At 47.6% G+C, this 20,829-nt stretch overlaps 1 protein-coding gene across 1 annotated transcript; it reads right to left on the bottom strand.

Annotated features, from left to right (window-relative positions):
* Positions 1-3,290: 3,290 nt before the first annotated feature.
* On the bottom strand, positions 3,291-20,829 carry LOC146196703 (high-affinity choline transporter 1-like). Its single transcript, XM_084597058.1, has 9 exons — positions 20,610-20,829; positions 19,866-19,973; positions 17,942-18,097; positions 16,471-16,619; positions 15,217-15,366; positions 12,637-12,766; positions 8,495-8,712; positions 6,814-7,012; positions 3,291-3,868 (listed from the first exon to the last, which is right to left on the bottom strand). The coding sequence occupies exons 1-9, from the start codon at positions 20,827-20,829 to the stop codon at positions 3,291-3,293; spliced, it is 1,908 nt and encodes a 635-aa protein (XP_084453184.1).

The following is a 20,829-nucleotide window of genomic DNA, read 5'->3' as shown; positions in this document are numbered from 1 at the left end:
CCCGCTGAAGTCTGCCTTACGTCCAACAATTTCATAATCTTAACCTTACACTTGAACTCATGCCACCTCCTGGCACTTTTACCTTCTTTTGGAGTTTCGTTAGTTATGTTTGGAGTTTCGTTAGTCATGTATCACTGGTTGCTTCCACGCGAATATGTTATGCAGATGCAGAACAGCCGACCGTGATAAACTTTTGTGGTTTATTTCTCACATTCTGAGCTGAGTGAAAACCATAACTGCAAACCTAAAATTCTTTGTATACGAGTGTAGAAACTCTCTTGCTCTAGACTCTACACCGAACTCGTCCATCTTAAATCCATATAAATAATGGAGTCCCTCCTTTTTCAGCTTGTAAGGCAGAGCACAGACAAAAGCAGCCCTGCTTCTACACAGTGCCGCTCGCCTTCCACCAACCTGATGCTCTCCATGTCGCTTTGTCATTTTCGTGCACGACTTGCTGGAACGCGACTTTACGCAGCTCCAATAAAGCAAGAAATCCCGCAGCGAGGGACAACCAGACCAGTGCGTAGCTCAGGAAAGCATTCTGAAAGCTAAGCTGAATAACTTCGTCCGGGAATTACCGAGCAAGAGGAAGCGAAGCCGCAGTTTGATCGTGAACTAACGATTCGGCAAGACTGCTTGATCTCGCGTGAAAACTTTGGTCAGTATACGTACGTTTCCCTGCATGCATCCGCTTGTTCGATTTTGCTTCGGAATGCCGTCATTGCTCCGCTGTCCTGCTTCAAGGTTGTTGAGAGCGTAGCGGACAGTAACCTTGAAGATACAAGTATACATGATTGTGCCTATAAATGTACCGTGGCTTTCATAGGCTCCCGTGGTTCAATCGGGTCGACTCTGGGTGGTGCGATTCCGTTCTCTTAACGGTTGGGTCCTCTTAGCAGCGTCCTCTGGTGACAAATAGCGGGTTATCAAAACGAATAAGAGGACAGTCAGAGCCTCCCGCCCCACTTTCCGTCGTTTCCGTCGCGCAATGGAATACTACTATTCAAATCCTCTGAAAGCGATTTTTTTATTTGTTTTATTTCACAGCATTCAAATAAGTAACTAAAGTCTTTCGTGCGATGTGAATTCCCCTTCAGGTTGCATTATGTGGTTTATTATTAATAGCCGCAAAACCAGCTCTGAAGAGATCCATGAGGTGACGGTATGGCAACGGTTACACTATGCAATTACCTTCACCGTAATCATTTCCTGCCTTCAGTAAGTGTGTGTTAGACTTAGGGTTGCGTTCACACACACACCTCTCTGAAGAGATCCATGAGGTGACGGTATGGCAACGGTTACACTATGCAATTACCTTCACCGTAATCATTTCCTGCCTTCAGTAAGTGTGTGTTAGGCTTAGGGTTGCGTTCAGACACACACCTCTCAGAAACAATCGCCGTTTAACTTGCCGAGAGACTACCAGTGAGGAGAAAGAAGTGGCGGGACCTACCGTTGATAGAACGGAATTAAGCTTCTAGGTCCCATGTTCCAGCTTCTATAAAGCGTTCTTTAACCTTGAGCCTCTAGGCACTAAAGAGGCCTCGTCGGGGCTTTGAGATACGAAGGTTGGCAGTATACGTAGTGCGCCGCTGTGCGCAGGCCTAGTAAAACTGGCATTTTCGTAAAACTATGGTATACACTTCCGCGCCCTTTCCAGCTCTTCTTGGGCATCGCAGTAAAGGTTAAGCTTGTGGCTGGCGTCCTGCTCTCTTTATGAACACCACCGGCCAGCTTCTGTTCAGGCTGGGGCCTCCAAAGACAGCAACTTCGCCAGCCTCTCTTCAACCGTTTGAGATGTTTTGATTAATAGCAGCGGCCCCTGCATAGACATGCATACATCGACCACGTTTAAGTAAAGACGTTCAAAGTTGGCAGACTCATCCCAGAACATACATTATGGAGTATAACATTGAACGACGCCGCAGTCTTCACCATCGTCCACGTTGCAGTATTTCTCTGTGTGGGCACTGCATATACATTACGGACCTTCGGGTATTCTCCACTGAATAAATTTACTCTTCTTCTCGTATCCGTAAGTTCAGAATACGCGAATGCATATATATGCCAACGGCCGGCCTCTGCCGCAGGTGTAAGATCAAACGGACACTGTCGAAACGTTTGGAGAGGCCCCGTATAGCAAGCGCGTATGATGGATGCCACTTAAAAATGTGGCATCCATCATACTGTGAGGGCGTGTCATCTATTCATATTCGATTCTCACCGATTCCGAGCTTCCAATGTCGTTGAACAGGTTGGACTGTGTTTGGAAGTCATAGCACTATATAGCGAAAGGTCCGGGCGAGGCAGTCGCAGCAGCTCAGCCCAATCACGCCCGATTTAAAATTTTCGACCAACGGAAACGGTCACGCAGGGCTTACAGGTCGTGCCTTGTGAAGAGTATGCTAAAAAAGAGACGGCTCATGCGAGGTGTGTCTGTTCGACTTAGCTCAGAATTGTAAGGCAAAGGCATATCCCTACCCACATTCTCGCCTTTCGTTGAAGTAGCTGTGAAGCCTCTTTCGAGCAACCGCCACCGGCTGGTTTCGAGCCCGGGATGAGCTTCGTTAGCCACTGCACCATCCCCCCATAGCTCTTGGCGTCACGTCCTACGCTGCCAGTCTTCCACGCTTCGCTTTGGATGTCGACGTCTTGATCAGCTCTCACGAAGTTGCACCAAAGATCTTATTAGGCCTCAGCTCCGTCCTAACAAAAGCCTAATACACCCGTTTAACATAACGGTAAGTACTCGGAGCCGGGGCAAACAACATGCGAATGTGGCAAGGCATAATGCAAATTCACTAATTTATTGGTAAATCTTAACGTCAATGGCGTAGAGATGTTCGTGAAGAAAAAAGCAATAAGAAGCATTTTGTTTTCACAATTGTGATGAACCTCCGGTTGTGAACGAATGTTTCCTGGATGCACGCACATTGACACATCGATGCACGCACATCGACACATTGCGAAGTGACATGGCGAGGTTCCAACGCGTTGCAAGCAAGCTGCGATGCCATGCAGCTGCGAAGTCCACCACCATGTTGGAGGCGACGACACTGCGACTTTCGAAAATCTAAGCAGGCACGCACGCTTTGAAGAGAACAGTCGCCACTGACGCATTTGATGCTTAACTGCGATATCCAAGCAGCCTTTAGCACGTCATTTAGAAAACGAATTGCTATACTACCTGTAAAACACACATATATAGGCAGAAAAAGGGAAGGAAAAAACGCATCAATTCAGTGATAAGGAAAGCTAAACGGTAAAAGAAACAAATGAAGACTAGTTCACTCTTGATTGGCAGGGCGGGAAACACTGGCCGCACGCTTCGAGACTTGAGCTCGCGCCCCAGATCGTCCGTCGGAGCCTGACTGAACAGACTTACTGCGCTGCGTTTTTTGCGCAGCGCTACTTCTGGAACCGGTTGACGCGAAGCTCCTGCGCGATATTTTCGACTCGGTACCGGCCTCAGCGGCGGGCGCAGCCTGCGACGACACCTGTGCCTCGGATACGTCACTGCGCCTCCGGACCTTGGCTTCAGGAGGCTTCTTCCCTTCCTGGTCTGTAGGTTGCGCTTCGGTCGTGTCGGCCTCTGCTCCGACGACGGTCGACTGCTGTGCAAGCTCTGGCGGCTCGTAAAAAACGCGGAATACGTCGAAGCCAGACGGCAGCCATCCCCGGCGGAAGAATGTGGCGGCGATGTTAGAGCCCAGGATGAGAGTGCATACACCGAGTGACATGCACAGGAAGCGGAAGGGGAACCGCTGGCCCGCAACCGGGTCGTACAGGGGCAGCTTGACGACTACCGGCACGTTCATCACAGGCTCGCCGCACAAGCACCGAAACACGGCGCCCACAATGAACGCTGCGTGCGAAAGCGCAGGGGTATCCAATGTAGTACATACACCCGGAGGAAAAGTGCAGGTAATCATTAGTTCCTTCTTATACATTGCGTAGTCTCGGGTATGACTTCGGTGTTCCCAGCTGTAAGCATTTTAAAGCGACATATTTAAGGGCCTCGATCAGCAGAAGACCTGGTGTCGCAAAATCACATGTGTTGCCTCTGGCAGTCAGCAGATGCCACTACTATAGGCACTGATTGGTGTGACGTCACGAGACAACGTTCGACATGATAAGACACGACCAAGCTGATAAAAGTTGGCAGTAGATGGCAATCGACAGACGGGGTCTGTATTCCTAGTTTGCGTCTCGTTTTCAAAAGTGTCGTTACCTCGCTAACCCCGAATCCTCTAAGTGATGCAAAAAGTGGAACCGGATGTCACTTCGGTTTGGTTTGGTTTGGTTTGTATGGTTTAACGTACCAGAGCGACTCGGGCTATGAGAGACGCCGTAGTGGAGGACTCCAGAAATTGCGACCGCCTGAGGTTCTTTAAAATGCACTGACATCGCACAGCCCACGGACGCCACAACGTTTCGCCTCCATCGAAACACAGCCGTCGGTGGTCGGGATTTAACCCGGGTACTCCTGCACAGTAGTCGAGCATCCTAACCACAGCACCACCGCGGCGGGAGGATGTCAGTTTGGTTGCTACCAATTCCCGTTCCGGCGTTTCCACCAATCAAGATGATTCGAGGTCAGGGAGATAACGATACTCCTGTAAACGACGAAAACTCGGAATACGGCCCCAGAACTCTTGTATTTCGAGTCAAACACGCTATCCCAATAGGTCTCGCAGGCACGATTACGGGGCTCAGTTAAAGCGGGGAATATATTACAGACTTAGCTTAGCGGAGACGTACTAATGGATGCGTGCACCCGTTAACCAAAAGCCTCCTACCACGCGCAGTGGGCACAGCTTGCCTCCTGTCACTACGCGTGCGCAGGAGCCCTCTGGCAAACCGGTATACGTCTATGCAAGTACTTCTCCAAAAAGCTAAAAAGCTTTTATGTCGGGCGATCCTACCTATATTTAAGTATAGTTCACGTCATCTATTCTCAAATCATGAACTTTCTTGACAGTAACAACTTCTTTCATCCCTCACAGCAAGGGTTTCGCAAGGGTCTGTCATGTGAAACTCAAATGACCATCTTTCTTCATGACGTTCACTCCAACCTCGACCTAACAAACTGACGCTATTTTTCTGGACTTCGCTAAAGCATTTGAGAAAGTTCCCCACAGGCGTTTACTGCTGAAACTAACCATGCTAAATTTGCATCCTAACGTCTTATTATGGATCGAAGAATTCCTTTCTAACCACTCCCAGTTTGTTCTCGTTAATGGACACAGTTCTAACCCTCTTCCAGTAACATCAGGCGTACCCCAAGGTTCTGTATTAGCTCCCCTCCTATTCTTAATCTATATAAACGACTTACCCTCAAACCTGGTTTGCAATGTTCGTCTGTTTGCAGATGACTGCGTTATTTACCGCACAATTTCCAACACCTCTGATCAATCACAGCTCCAAAACGACATTGACGCAATACATGCCTGGTGCGATGACTGGCTAATGTCGCTTGATCCTAATAAATGTAAACTTGTATCTTTTCACCGCCGGCGTAACCCCCACATTTTCACTTACTCGGTTGCTAACACTCCACTAGAATCTGTATGCTCATACAAGTACTTAGGCGTCACCTTGTGCCAGGATCTCTCCTGGCGCCCACATGTAACGAACATCGTCGCATCAGCTAACCGATCATTGGGTTTTTTTGAAACGCCATTTACGGCACGCCCCTCAAAGTATTAAACTTCTCGCCTACCAATCGCTCATCCGACCCAAACTAGAATACGCATCTGCTATCTGGAGCCCGCTAGAAGCATATCTCATCAGTTCACTAGAATCTGTCCAAAATCGCGCCACGAGGTTCGTTCATTCTGCCTATTCGTATGGCATCATTGTATCGTCACTTAAACGGCAATCAGGTTTATCAACTCTTGCCCATCGTCGTCGCATTGCTTCTATTAATCTGTTCCATAGGTTTTTTTACAGCTCCCTCGGCCAACAACCCTACATCACACCGCCAGCTCGCATATCTCATCGCACCGGCCATCCACTAGTAGTTTCATGCCAGCGCGCCCGCACCGTCACTTTTTCTTCATCATTCTTTCTTCGCACTGCAAAAGACGAATGGCCTTCCCTACGATGTTGATGCCATCACTTGCCCATCAAGTTTTGTTAACAGTTTAAATATGTACTTCATAAATATCATGTAGGCAATCATATTCAATCAATGTTTGTACTCCCACCCCTTATGTAATACCCCCAATGTGGGGTCTTTAAGTTAATAAAGGAAGTGAAGTGAAGACTGCATTTAGTGTATGATATAATAGCGATATGAATCCGCTTTTTTCACTAGATGTGGTGCCCTCTGGCGAGTGGTTGAAAATTGTCTGCTACTGGTTGAAAACCTGCTTCGGAGACGCAGACGACGCAGACGCATGCGAGGTGGCGATGTGCGTACTTGACAGTAACCGCCATCTGTCGCATACGCCTGCCATGAATATGAACTGTGCGTGGCCTCCGCGATCAGCTCCGGATGCGCCAATCAAGGAGGCCAGAAACTGCGCATGCGCAGCTGGGCTTTTCAATCTGAAGAGGAACGTGCCTGCGCATAGCAGCTGCGTGCGATGAAAGGGCGGATTAACGGATTAGTGAAGATTCGCAATGTGAAGATTCGCAATGCGACCCGCAAACGGGATCCATTAGGCTGTCCCGTCAGGCGGAGCTTACTAGTTTACCAAGAATTTTTTTGCCACTTAAATTCTACAAAGAGCTTACCGGTGGTTTAAGGCGCGGGGTGAGTTGAACCGATTTCAAGGCAACAAATTGTTTGGGACGAGAACTCACCCAGGACCGAGCCGTATGCGTTGGTGTCCTTGAAGTAGAAGACGCAGAGCAACTGCGGGAACAGGAGCACGTAGGCGATGTCCGAGCACAGAGTCCACAACTCGAACACAGACCTCACCGACAGCGCCATGTACGAGGCGAAGGCGCCCAGTGTGCACACTAGGGTGCGCAGAGCAATAACCACCTCCATGTCCGTGGCCTGCGTTCGAAAACGGTTCGAGACGCGCGGAGTTCCTGGGACAATTGTCGTTCGCAGCTAGGCTGTAGAAATAGTTACTCAACTGCAGCTCTTGTGCTAGCTTCCATTAGCCTTTCAGAAGTCCAACCCTGCTGAAAAAATTGTATGAGGCAATAACCTCACATTTTCTCACACAGTCTCACTCAAATCACGTAAGAAATCACATTAAGTCGCATATATCTGCGTAAGATCTCACAGTTTCTTCTACATTAACATAAATTATGGAAGATATTTTATGATAATGATGTGCACCGTATGAGAGTCTATGTGATTTGATGAGATTGTGTGAGGTTATTGCCCCGTAGAACTTTTCGGTTTTCAGTAGCGAATGCATTTAACAGTAATTAAATAATTTAGCAGCCAGAAATATTGAGTTAATTGCGCAACCTTTTGTGTAACAATAAATGACTGTGGCCAAAACAGTCCAAAGAATAAAACGTCTACTTCCCAGAGCCTCACTATACCGTGGCAAAATACCTCAACTAGAATTCATTGCACAAAATACTGAAAGAACACTGCTAAAAAATAACAGACGACTCCTATTATTAAGGTGCTAATTATAAGTCGTCGTGAACGTTAAGGCACCCTTGTTATTCGCGAAATGAACGAAAGACAGGGAGGGGTGCATTCGTTTCACACCAACACAATATATATGTAATGCTGGTCAAAACGGCAGGCAGTATGAGAAGCAATTAAAAAGACTATTTCACATCCTCTATGCCTGTGACTGAACGCTATTTTTTAAGTTTTTTTTTATGCTGTAAGGGCCCAACAATTTTATTCACTGGTTTAGTCATTGAGACGTGGCTGTCTGCAAACGTCTCATTGCAAACAGACCGCGACCATACCCCGTTGTACTTTCAACGACAGCTGACTGGGCAGTTATAAACCTATTATCCTGGGTTTGAACCAATAATGGCCTACAGGAGACAGTATACAACTAACCCTGGGCACCGTCTTTGCCAATATGCTACAAAATTCGCTTCTTAGGATGCAGCGTTTATGGCACCACTCCAGTTCTACATCCCTTGCATGCAAAGGAGACCCCTCACCCTGGCTTTAAAAATATATGTTCGACCTTTGAAATTTAAAAAGCAAACCATACAGCCTAGTTACTTTTGGCAGATGTTGTAATTTTCGTTAGGTATCTGTGAAACATGTGCCTTCCGTCTCATGTTGCGCAGCCGACAAGCTAAATACTATAGGTAACATTTCAAATGCTTCCGAATAAAATTGGTTTTTGAGGAAATGATTAAGTGCACACAGACAAGGACAAAAAGAAAGTCATAGCACTCATGGCGTCTTTCGTTCTTCCTCGCAAAAATTCAGCCGCAAGCTGTTTTGTGAAAATCATTGCTTTTGCCATGTAGCACTTGAAGTGAATAGAAAATAAACTGGTAGAGTGATGACGCGGGAGATGATGTCAGGTGCTATTAGACGTACGTGCGGTCGGATGAGGCAGTGGTAGACGTTCCTGGTGACCAAGGTGGCGGCGCTGAGCATGGAGGAGTCCGCTGACGACATGACGGCGGCCACAATGCTGATTAGGCCGAAGATGGAGGTAAGGCCCGATGTGAGGTAGAATATTGTGAAAGGCAGAACCTTGGAGCTATCATCCTCGTTCAGCCGGAAGGCACCGGGGTAGCCGACGACCGTAAAGTCTGTGCAAAAGGGCCCACACACAAGCAAAATGTATATATATATATATATATATATATATATATATATATATATATATATATATATATACACTTTGTGCTTAATTATCTTTCCCCTAAATCGATTACATTACTAATTTATGTGATTACCGAAGTAAAAATTAAAAAAAAAATAAGAAGACCATAAAGTACAATCCCCAATCCTTTCTTTGGCCTCGCTGACTGTTGGCTTCTTTCCTTCATATATATATACACATATTATATATATATATATATATATATATATATATATATATATATATATATATATATATATATATATATATATATATATATATATATATATATATATATATATATATTTACATAGCGAATGGATTATTCACGTATTCGATTATTCGAGCGAATCAGAGTGTATTCAAAAAGTTAGTCGAACCAAACTGAATGTGATGCAGACCTTTCGAATGCACTTCGAGTAATTGACATATGGTTTGAATAGGGCTCGCCGCAGTATTTTTCTTCGATGACTGCTGCAAAAAAACGCCACAGAAAAAGGAACGCACGTCATGTTCTACCAACTAGCTCAGCAACAAATCCTCCTGTTCTAAAATACGCGACGTTTTGTATATATAGGCCTTCAGTGACTAGGGCCGGTATTCGAGTTTGCGTAGTCTTCAGCGGTATCGTTATTTCCCCGAGCTCGAGTCATCTGACTGGTGGAAACGCCGGAACCAGAAGAGAAGCTCGAGTCACTTGATTGGTGAAAACGCTGGAACCAGAAGGGGCAACCAATTCCGTTGTCCCCATCCTAGCATCCTCTGCGGAAATGTACACGTGCCCTCATCCCCTCATACCTAGACTAGAGGGGGCATCCCTTAGATGGATAAGGGCTGGTGCGGCCCTTACCCCGTCGGTAAGATGCCGATGGCGCTCTCAAGGCATAGGAACAACCACCTGCCCACCCGAAGTGTTTTACGTCGGCTGCAGAGGTGGATGTTCGCTACCTGCTGTGAACTTGTGCAGGAACAAGGGCGTTAAGGACACGGATTCTTTAGGAAGTAGTACTGCCGGCGAAGAGGGGGGAGATATCTCCGAGAGGCAAACGAACAGTAAGAGGAAGAGCCTTCTCCGGTTTCTGGAAGAAAACACTTTACATTATTTTCTATAGCATGCATTATGGAAAATTTGCGAAATAAAACAAAAAAGTTATGGGAGATAACGACACGCCGGGACCGCAAGTGGAGTTCGTCATCTAATTAGTGAAAAAGTTGGAAGCAGAATTGGCTTCATTTCCGGTTCCGGCGTTTACAACAATCATATGACTTGAGTTCGGGGGAAAGCAACACCTCTGAAAATGACGTCAACTCTTAGTACGGGCTCAGTATGTGCAGGGTGAAGTGTCGAGTGCCGTTACGTGGCCCAGTCATGTGGCAGCATTCAGAATGCTCATACATGGCCTCTAGATTGGACGACGCCACGTGGCTTAGGCAAATTTAGTAACCTTGCCTTGATGTCCACTTTCGGAGACCATGAAAGAGCATGGAGACCGTGCTCGTTTCATGTCCTTGGGTGTGGCGCTATAGTTTATTCCTTTTTCATCATCTAATGGTAATGGTTCTGCACGCATGACTTGACGCTCTTAGAGTCAGTATGCTGAATTCTTGTTGCGGCATCTTAGTCCATTTTAGGAGTGCGTCGTTTAACAGATGTGGCTTTAAATCCACAAGTTACCCAGGTAGCACAGAATGTGGGGCCCCAGTAGGTCCGATGTAGGCAAGTGGGGCTGGGGCAACCATCATAAAACCTGCATCGGTCCCCGATGGGGCGAAAGTGGGCAAGCCCCATTTGGGCTTGCCCCTGCTCCTCCTGCATGGGTCCCATAGCGGCGTTTCTTGGGCTAATGCAGAGCACATTCCTGCATCCAGACCACAAGGGTCCCTTGCCGGATATTTGAGGGCAATCCAACCTAAATGTGGGCTTTTTATGGGAAAGCCCTCATAGATCCGAAGTGAGGCCGCCCCCATTAAATCTTTGTGGGACCAACATCGGCTGTAGTGGGGCAAGAAAACGGACATACCCACATGCTGCCTCAATCGGCCCCATGTAGGTTACTTGAGGGCAGGTGAAATATGAATAAGGGCTCAATTTGGGCAAGCCCTCGTGAAGCCCAAATGAGGCAGCCTTAGTTAAACCGCTTTAGGTCCCACATAGGCTGTAATGGGGCTGGAAGGCGGGCGTGCCCGCATGGTACCAAAATCGGTCCTTTGTGGGGACTTTGAAGGCACGTGCAACAGCAGGTGGGGTCTAGGTTCAAAAGCAACCTCTAGCCCAATTGGGGCTGCCCACATAAAACTGCTTTATATCCCACATGGGCCGTAATGGGGCTGGAAGGCGGGAGGGCCCGCATGATGCCAAAATTGGTCCCTTGTGGGAAATTTGAGGGCGCGTGCAGCAGCAAGTGGGCTTTAGGTTCAAAACCAACACCCAGCCCAATTGTGGCTGCCCACACAAAACCGCTGTAGGTCCCACATCGGCCGTAATGGGGCTAGAAGGCGTGCGTGCAATTGCGTAATCATTGTTTCCAACCTTTTGTTTGCATTAGATGTTGCCCTAAATTATTATTATAGATGATTTGTATAACAGTTGTTGCCATGTTTAGTCGATTAGAAATTTACATGGCTTTAATTCTCGCGCTCATACAAATTGCGCTACAAACACTAAAACAAACTGATTGCTAACTGTTGCCTCTTATGTGGTTGCTTTGGACAGCCTGCAACTCGCAGCACAATATTACTGTTCAGAACACACATCTCCATAGCCTGAACAAGATGTACATGAAGTCATTTCGGCTAGATGAATGTTATGACTTATTGTAAAATTTATTGTGGCTGTTTAGAAAGTGCAGACATGTATAAAATAATTACCTAATTATGTGCATAAATATTGATTGGGAAAACGTGGGTTAGGGCTTTCCATCAATTTCCTACGTCGGACCCCTATGAGAATAATGTGGGCAAGCCCAAGTGCGGCTAGCGCTATAGAACCCGCATTGGTCCTATGTCATTATATGAGGGGCTAACTTAAATAAAAAAAAAGTTCCTTCAAAGCGGCTGCCCAAATCGGTCCAAAGTAGGACCATCGCGGTGAGTTGGCGGGATGTGCCCTTTTAACAATGCCGGAAAAATGTGGGCAGTCCCGCAAAGGCTGCCTGCATCGGCCCCTAGTGGGGCCCATTGGGGCTTTGTCGACAGCCCCCTTCGGGCCTACGTCGGCCCCTCTTGCAGCACCCACATTGAGCCCACCGGGGCTGTCCTGCATTGCCTACATCGGGCCCACCGGGGCCCACCCTTCAGAGCCCACTTTGTGCTACCTGGGTTAGAGCCTGAATGAAGCGCCATCGTCACTGGTACTTAAAAGTTTTGTATGAGTTTTCGTAAAAGAAGCCAATATTAGTGCAAATATTCCATTCGTATTCATTTCGGTGCATTACTATTCAATTAGTACTCGATTCTATAATATAGCTACGCTATTCTTATTCGATTTAGTTCGCAAAAAGCCCTCATAATCGAGCACCTCCGGCCAAAACGCTGCTAAAACGACTAACAGTGACGGTTATTTTGGAGATAGAAAGCGCTGATTTAATTTTGATTACTTCTTCGTACAGTAAATTATGCTTTGTGTTCCTCGATGCTGAGAGTTCCAGGATGGCAAACAGATTGAAACGTGTTTCTATAATAGTGCGAATCGTTTTCGTTTGCTCGACGAGTGCTGTTAACGAGACCGCTGCGCTGACTGAACCCGGTACTAAAATTCGCGTGATCGGAGAAAATTGCATATGTAAGAGATGTTTAAAATAATTTCAATTGTGGGGCGGCGCCACACGACTTAGCGAAGTAAGCAAACCGCAAGAAAAGCAGAGAGCCGCACTGGTATTTTTGGCGACGATTCCGATTATTGCGGGCGGCACAGCGAAGAATATGCAGCCCACGGCAGCCAAGAACGACAGAATCTTGGCCTCCACCGCGCTAGGGCAGCCCAGGACTCGCTGGAAGTAAACCTGCATCGCACAGCACGGGATAAACGCTGCGTTTAATACGTCAGTCACACGGTCGGCTTAAACTTGGTAGCGAGAGTTCACAGCTGCGTGCGCTGTCGCTGCGACGCATGACAGCATACAGTCCCAGCGGCGACCTCGGGAGTAGTACATCGCCACAAGCACCGCCGTACGCCTACGTACGCCGCGCTCGCTGCGACACCATTGACGTAAGCTCGCGGCATCGGGTGCCAGAGCGCTGTGCAGTTCTTGTTTCCATGTCGCAGAAGAGACATTTTCGGCGTTCCGTTTTTCGAAAACGGACGCCGACGCGCACCCTCAGTCCACAAGCACCACCATATTCTCGGTTAACTTCAAGGTCAGATCATGACATCTTGGTTAGCTGCGGGCGTAACCATCGTCAGGTTTCGCCGTCACGGCGTTGTGTTGTACTCTTTTCAGTAGCATGTTCAGAAGGAACAGCCATGCCTTTGTGGCCTCCATTATATATTGCAATATATTAAAAAAAAATAGCTTCCGACTTAATCGGCTAAGATAAATGCGACTTGGTTCGCTTTATCTTTTATATCTGCAGCTCCATTGGGTATCTTGGTTGGCTTACATGCACTCTGCTACAGTGCCTAGAATATACTGGCTAGTGCGGCTAGTGCGTCGTGTGGCGGCAGTTCCCCATATAAAGGGGTAAGGACCGCCATCACCATCATCAACATCATAATCATCATCATCTCTGAAGATGGACAAACATTACGTATAAAAGGTTTTATATTTTATTTTTATATTTTTCCGTTTCTTAAATTTACAACCTAATGATTTCTCTCTGCAAAAGGGAACGGCCGTATTAGCCTCAGTCCTCAGCAAACGATTTCATTTAGCGGACGATATAGCTTGTGTAGCTGTCGTTGCCGCGTGCATGAGTTCGTAATTTATTTGGTACATGCCATTTCACTGGCGCATGTCTTTTGTAATTACTCTCCATAATTATGTATCGCAAGAATGCCCAGGTAAGGTGACCTAATTGTAAAGAACAGGCATGTTTAATACCAGTGTTGCACAGTGGACCTCTTTCAAGCAGCGGAAATGCGCTCTTGTTTCCCGGTTGACGCTGCACGACTTGCAGATTGAGTAAATTACGGCACGAGTAAGCAGGTGCGAGACGCCCACATGCCGAAGTGGTCTCTCGCGATTCGATTGAGAGCACACCGGCTGCCTTTTGGCAGACACGAACACTTCAAAAAGCCGCTGTAAAAACCTGATATGTTTAGCAGACAGCACGTGGGGCTGGCGAGGTTTCCAATGTTTAGCAAATAAGCCATTGCGCATAGTTTTGCGCTAAAGAAAGAAAGAGAGAGAAACAAAACCACACGCCGATGCTGTTTGCTCGTCCCGCCGCGAGATTGCTCTCCGTGAACAGATCCATGTCAACGCTAAACGCGGCGGTTCACATACGAATGAGACCTAATGGAACTACAGTCAGAAGTACAAGCCTTACTTCTCTTTTCTTCCTTCAATAAACGCGGTTCTAGGAAAGCGGCAAGCCGCTTCGTCTACTAACCCCTGCCAGGGTGACATCGGGCTCCCTGGACGTCCGCGAGCGGTACCGGAACTCCGGTGTCACCCCTTCCGGAGAATAAAAGTTTTCACCACCACTACCCACCGAAATTTAGTTTCGAGGTGTGCTAAAGAGCCGGCGGCTGTGTTTCGAAAACGAAGAGGTGTCAGTGTGCTGTACGATGTCAGTGCACGTTAATGAAAGATTTCCAGGTGGACGAAATTACTGCTGAGCCGTCCATAACGGCCCCCTCTTTTTCTCCTTCCACTTTCTCTCTCACCTTCCGGCCGACGTCATGGACCAACATCACATGAACGTTTAGATCGCGATGGGGTCGTGCAGAGACCTAGGAGGCCTATGTGCCTCAAATTCTTGTTTTTCATCCTCCTCCTCTCTTACCTTACGCCGCGGTTGAGGTGTCCACCGAACAAGTATGATAGATACTACGCATTTTCTTTTCTGTGAACCAATTATTATTATTATTATTATATTATTATTATTATTATTATTATTATTATTATTATTATTATTATTATTATTATTATTATTATTATTATTATTATTATTATTATTATTATTATTATTATTATTATTATTATTATTATTATACGCTAGAGAGACTTGTCAGACGGGTTAGAAGCTAACATCTCGAGCTGTATATTTGTGCTGAAGGCTGTAGATTTGGCAAGCCTAAAGCGCAAGAAAACTGAAAGCACCCTATAGTATACTTCCTACAAAGAGGGAACAGCTGACTAAGTACGCGAAGCTTCCTTTGAATATCACCTCATTTTGTGTGTTGAGAACGACTGCACTCCTACTCTCTTCTGGGTGTCAGCCGTGTCACGGGAGTCTACACAAAGGCTGGATTGCGCAATTATGATAAAATTTGCGCAACATTTTGTACCTGCCACGGGATACCTCCAAGCGCCGTCATGAGGAAGAAGTCCGCGAGTTGGCTGACGTCCTCGCTGGCGACTGTGCCGACCCAGTCGTTGTCAGGCGGCGGGACTGTGCCAAACGCATTGTTGGACCAGCAAGAAGGGACGCACGACCACTGCGCACCATAGGTGGCCCCGGGAGATGTAGTCAATGCTGGTGTACCGCAAGCGAGCGTTTATTAGAGAGACTGGCCATAGCGCGACCTGCGATCCGCTACAGAGGCGGTGGCCTTGTGGTATAAAGCATCCTCCTCGCATTCAGGAGGCATCATGGTTCGATCCCTGGTGCCGCCGGGTACCCACCGATTTTTCAGTGGTTAAAACGTTTCCCCCGGCCTGGTACTCGCCTCTTCTGGATTTAAATTCTTGGGAAAAGGGCCGGTGACCAAAAAATGTTGCGCTGACGAGCCACATATGGGCTTCTGCGGCACGGGTCAGACTTAAGATTTCCTGATGACGGAGACAATCACCGGCCTGTCAGCGCAACGTTTTAGCTCGATCGCCAAACAGTATCCATCGGGCTTAGATGGAATCGCCGAGGCTGAGCCCCTTCCCACTAGCTAAGTTCCACTGAAGGACGGACTCCCGCGCCGCGGACCGCTCCTGAACCCATTTCGGTTGGGTCGTCATCGGGCCTACGACAGTGTCGGTAACCTGCAGCGCCCCGCCGTAGCAGGCAGCGCCAAGAGATGTGTGCCCGCGACTGCTTAGGCTACAGTGAACTAGAAGTACTTAGGCGAAGCCGGGACCACGTGGAATAAGATGATGGTAACGGATTGCGGATTGCACTACGCTAAATCATTCTCTTTACTCTAGACTACATAAAAAAGACTACCGTTGCGAGCGCAGCCTGGTATAGCCACCTCCCGGTTAGTTCCGTGTCTGTTAAAATATTCTTACGGCGCCTATATAACGTGTGCGGTCACACATGCAAAGTTTTCTGGTAGAAATTCCATATGCATCTGAAAGTCACTGGAAAAAGCTACTCTACATGCAAGACTGGGGCACCAAGAAGAATATCTTTTAAAGATATAGCTGCAACTATATTCTTTAAGAAAAGTGGTGAAACAGAGAATAGAATACGAAATTAGCCCAATATGGTTTGAATTTTTTTGTCCTAAAGGCATTACTATTATGAGGGGAGCTGCCTATCGTGCAGTAAGTCAATTATATCACCCTGTCTATAGCAAAGCAACGCGGCCGCTCCGTCAAGCTCTCACCAGCAGTACAGCGGTAGTGAGCACCTGGAAGGCGTCCGTGTACGTGACCGAGTAGAAGCCGCCAAGTGCGGTGTAAAAGAAGATGACCACCGCGGAGATGATGATGAAGTAAGAAGAGTTAACCCTCATTATCACGCTCGCCGTGTCGCCTGCAAAAAAAAATAAAGCAATAAGCCTTTTTTGCTATCGTCGTGAGTTTTGTGAAGAAGCTCAAGGATGGACCAAGTATACACGATTCCTCACAGGAAAACCGTGCTACCTCGATTTGCACAAAATACGAAAAAAGCAATTAAGCAAAGAAAAAACATCTGTCGTCACAAACTAGGGTTCCAAATCGCCGCTAGTATGGGAGTTCGAGACATGCGCCCTGCTATCGACGTACAGGCACCTCTAATATTAATACAACCAGTTTGCACAAAATGGCGAAAGTTTTGGTTATTTCTCTAAAAAGGTTAGAACATTAGTTCCGAATATTATACACCGCGAAGAAAATAAAACAAGCAAAAGTAAGCTCGATTGCAGCACAGCGATGGAGCAATTATTAACTGAATTCCCAAACTGTTCCCTTTCGTGTGGAGGGACCTGTTCGTTGCCACCAAGTCAACGTAGCTGCGTATCCGCTAGCGCTGGGGTGCCTAGGGGTGCCTCGATGCGCGCTCCCTCGACGCGTGGCGGTGGGCGCGCGCATCAAGGCACCCTAGCCATGGCCTCCGAGATCACCTCCGCGAGGGTGATCTCGGAGGCCATGCCCTAGCTAACACACACGTTTTTACGGTCTGTGGGTTCCAGGCGCTACAGTGATTTTGGGACGATGTGGATAAGTTGCTTCTTTATGTACCAGGGAGAACTTTGACCTTGGTGAGTTTTAAAAATGGTGACAATAATGCCAAACCATAGCTTTCTTTTTTTTCTACTTGCCTCTTTTCTCCATATATCTCCTCTCCTTTCCTACATTTTTTCTTCCACGTCTCTTTTTCACCTAGTAGCCTTAGCTTTGTTCGTGAAAATCTCAGATCTCCGAAATTAGTAAACCCACCACCAAGAGATTATGGAGAGCAATATCTGGAGAAATGTTGTATTGCAGTCTTTGCATGCATCCTGAAATATATATAATTGCGATAATTGTATTGCGATTGCTCGAATGACCCCGCGTCAATGAACATTACCTTTGAATGCAGAGAAAGAGTCCATGAACAATTTTGCAGCGGCTGTACAACGTTCCGGGCCAAGAAAGCGATGGAATCGCTCGGGCTTCCTCGTATTATACGCGGCAACTACTAACACCGCCTGCAGTTTAGGAATTTTCGCTTTTAGCGCCATGTCCCCGTATAGCCTCATTAAAACTCATGTTACTCGACAGGAAGTAGCATACACTTCGTTTGCATCGAGTGCCAAGAGCACTGATGACGACAACGTGGCTTTCAAAGGCGTTATTTTCCAGCACTTGCGTATGTAGCAGAGTGGCACTTGCCCAGAGCCGCCAATATGGCGGCAGTCCAGAACAGTTCGGCCAGAACCGCTGGCACGCAGAGCAAGAGGCCCATCCAACGTCCGTAGTGCTGCTGGAATGGGTCCAGCATGGTGAGCGAATCGGTGTTCCGCATCTTGGACGCGAAGAATGTGCCACCTGCGTGCACATGCGGCCGCCAACGCTGGAATCAGTCTCTAATTACGACTTGAAGCACTTTAGTGAGCCAAAGTGCTCCCTGATTTTTTGTTCCGTCCATATCACTTTACAGCGATATGCAGCTGTGATTTCGAAAGGCAAATATGCGGGAGTATCATGTCGTATATGAAAATCCAGGATGCACCTTACGGATTTGAGGAAATTTTGAAAGACACAGCAACTATCTCATCTCCCGGTGGGCGCCTAAACCACATCGTGAGGGAAAAAAGGAATGTGGGATTGAAAGAAAGAAGGAAAGAAAGAAAGAGAGTGACGTAGGGGAGGGCTGTGGAATAGTTTCGACCACATGGAATGGTGGTGGCAGAAACATTTTGTTGCCATTGGAACAAATAGTGGGGCCGAAGCCCCCTGCATGACCCTTGGGTGCTTCCTTACTACGCGGGAGACACCCTTATAAGGCAAAGAAAGTCCTTCCTTGAAGAGCAATCCTTCTCATAGCACTGGAAATGATCTTCCGTTGGTCTTGACTTGAAGTGCTCTTCATGAGAGACTCCCAGTAGCACTCTGCGACGTTCGGTGATGGGGGATGAGGAAAGGTGGGACATTTAAGAAGAATGTGTAGGAAGTGTCCTGGTTTACCGCAGAGTCTACATGATGAGGAAAACTGGTCTGCGTATCGGGCATGTAGAAGTGTAGGGAATGGAGCAGTCCGAGTCTGCAAGCTTCGCCAGTGTGCGGCCTGCGCTATGGTGAGAGAGGGGGCTGGGGGTTTATATTCCCTTCGTTTGTCCCAGTAATACGAGAGAACATCACGGAAGGAGAGCAGGCGCTCCTCGGCCTGTATAGGGGGCTCCATTCCTCTAGCCCGGAAAGTAAGACCTCGGGCTAGGGAATTAACTTCCTCGTTGCAAGGGAGGCCAGCATGTGCTGCCGTCCAGATGAGGCTTATGGGGTGCCGGGGCTGCCAGAAGCGTAATATGCGAGCAGCGGTGCGGGATATATAGCCGTTGGCATAATTTAGAATCGCAGATTTGGAATCTGAGATAATTTTTGTGGCAGATGTGGAGATGAGCAAGCGCAATGGCTGCTTCCTCTGCCTCTGTGGTATAATTGGTGATTATAGAGCTGGAAGTAAGCAGCTTTGCTTACAGCCAGCCAGCTTACAGCTTGCTTACATGCTACACCCAGGACCATATGGGAGCCTGATGTATATTCCGCTGCGTCCACGTAGACAACCTCTCGGTCCTTGCTATATTGTCTGTCAAGGGCGTGAGCCCTGGCTATTCTGCGGCCCTGGTCTCGACCAGGGTGCATGTTTTTAGGGATGGGAGGTATGATGAGATTAGAGCGGAGTTTAAGAGAAAGGGGGACACCGTCAATGGGGTGTATAACTGGGCTTAGGCTGCATAGCCAACCGCCGGTCTGGCTTACGGGCGCGAAACACACTTCGCCTCACCCAGGCTTAAATTATAAGTCGTGCCGCATATGCCCTCCCATACCTCCCACTCAAACAAAAGGACAGAGACCGGGTGAACGCGCTCCTACGAAGTTGCACGAAAACAGCTCTACGACTTCCCCCCGGCACATCTAATGCCCGACTCCTTTAACTCGGTGTGCGCAACACTTTCGAGGAACTTAGAGAGGCTGCAATAACGGCACAAATATCCAGCATAACCACATGAGAACCTAGCACTCTTAAGAAAGCATTTCATATGCAGCGTTCGGAAGGGGTGTCTGCAAATGGGAAGGAGCGGGTTGTTTAGCTCACCCAGAAATAGGCTCATGGCGTAACCGATCGGAGCATGGCAGTTGACGATGCCGTACTTGTAGACTGCCTCGGCAGTGCCGCTCAGATAGCCGCCTCCAACCCAGGTTGCTGAAAAAGAGGAAGAACATGAATTATCGGGACTGTTGCTCGGTCTCCTCTATCCGAGAAAATCAAATGAAGCTCTTCTTTCGTCGTCATCTCCGATAGCTATGTATTTAAAAGGGGCCGTATTAATAATTCTCAAGAGGTCGCCAAGGGGCATTCCTCCCATGCACCGTCTAGGTGCTAGAAACAGAATGCTCTCTATAGTTACAAGTGCCCGTGCTATACAGAGTAGTCAGGCCAGAAGCCGTCAATGTGCAAACTTCTGTTGCCTGATTAACCGGTGGAGGAATATCAGTTCACCTCTCATTGCACGGTTTTCTCTTGAAGGTGAAGTAACTGTGAATGATTGAAATAGCTATTACAATGCACCCTAAATACTTGCTCTCGTTGATAGGTAAGAGTACCAGCGTACAGCACCCATACGATAGAAATGCACCGACGCAACTAACCCCATGAATGTAACACAGCACATGAATGTAACACTGAAAGAACGGTATTCTATGATAACTTAATGGCGAAAAAATCGTTGAGGAAGAGTTAGCGAGTTATATCCCTGCCCCTCACCACACGCCGTACATATCCGTCACACATAAAGCCCACCGTGCCACGTAACGCACGTTTGTGGGCGGCAGTGCTCACCAGTCATTGAGCCCACACCCATGAGCAGAGGCACATCCCTCTTGGCGACAAACAGCTTGAGCAGGAAGTCCTTCTCCTCATATTGCCTCCGCTTCGAATCGTGTATGCGGCGATGGTATTCGGCAATGTGCACCTTGCGCCCGCCCCAGACGCCCACGTACATTACGGCGAAGTAGTACAAAATGATGACCAGCACGGCCGCTATGTTCGCCGAAGCCAT

The sequence above is a fragment of the Amblyomma maculatum genome, chromosome 3, assembly GCF_055883805.1.
Source record: "Amblyomma maculatum isolate TAMU_Amacu chromosome 3, ASM5588380v1, whole genome shotgun sequence".
NCBI classification, from domain to species: domain Eukaryota; kingdom Metazoa; phylum Arthropoda; class Arachnida; order Ixodida; family Ixodidae; genus Amblyomma; species Amblyomma maculatum.
This window is presented reverse-complemented; position numbering and strand designations above follow the sequence as displayed.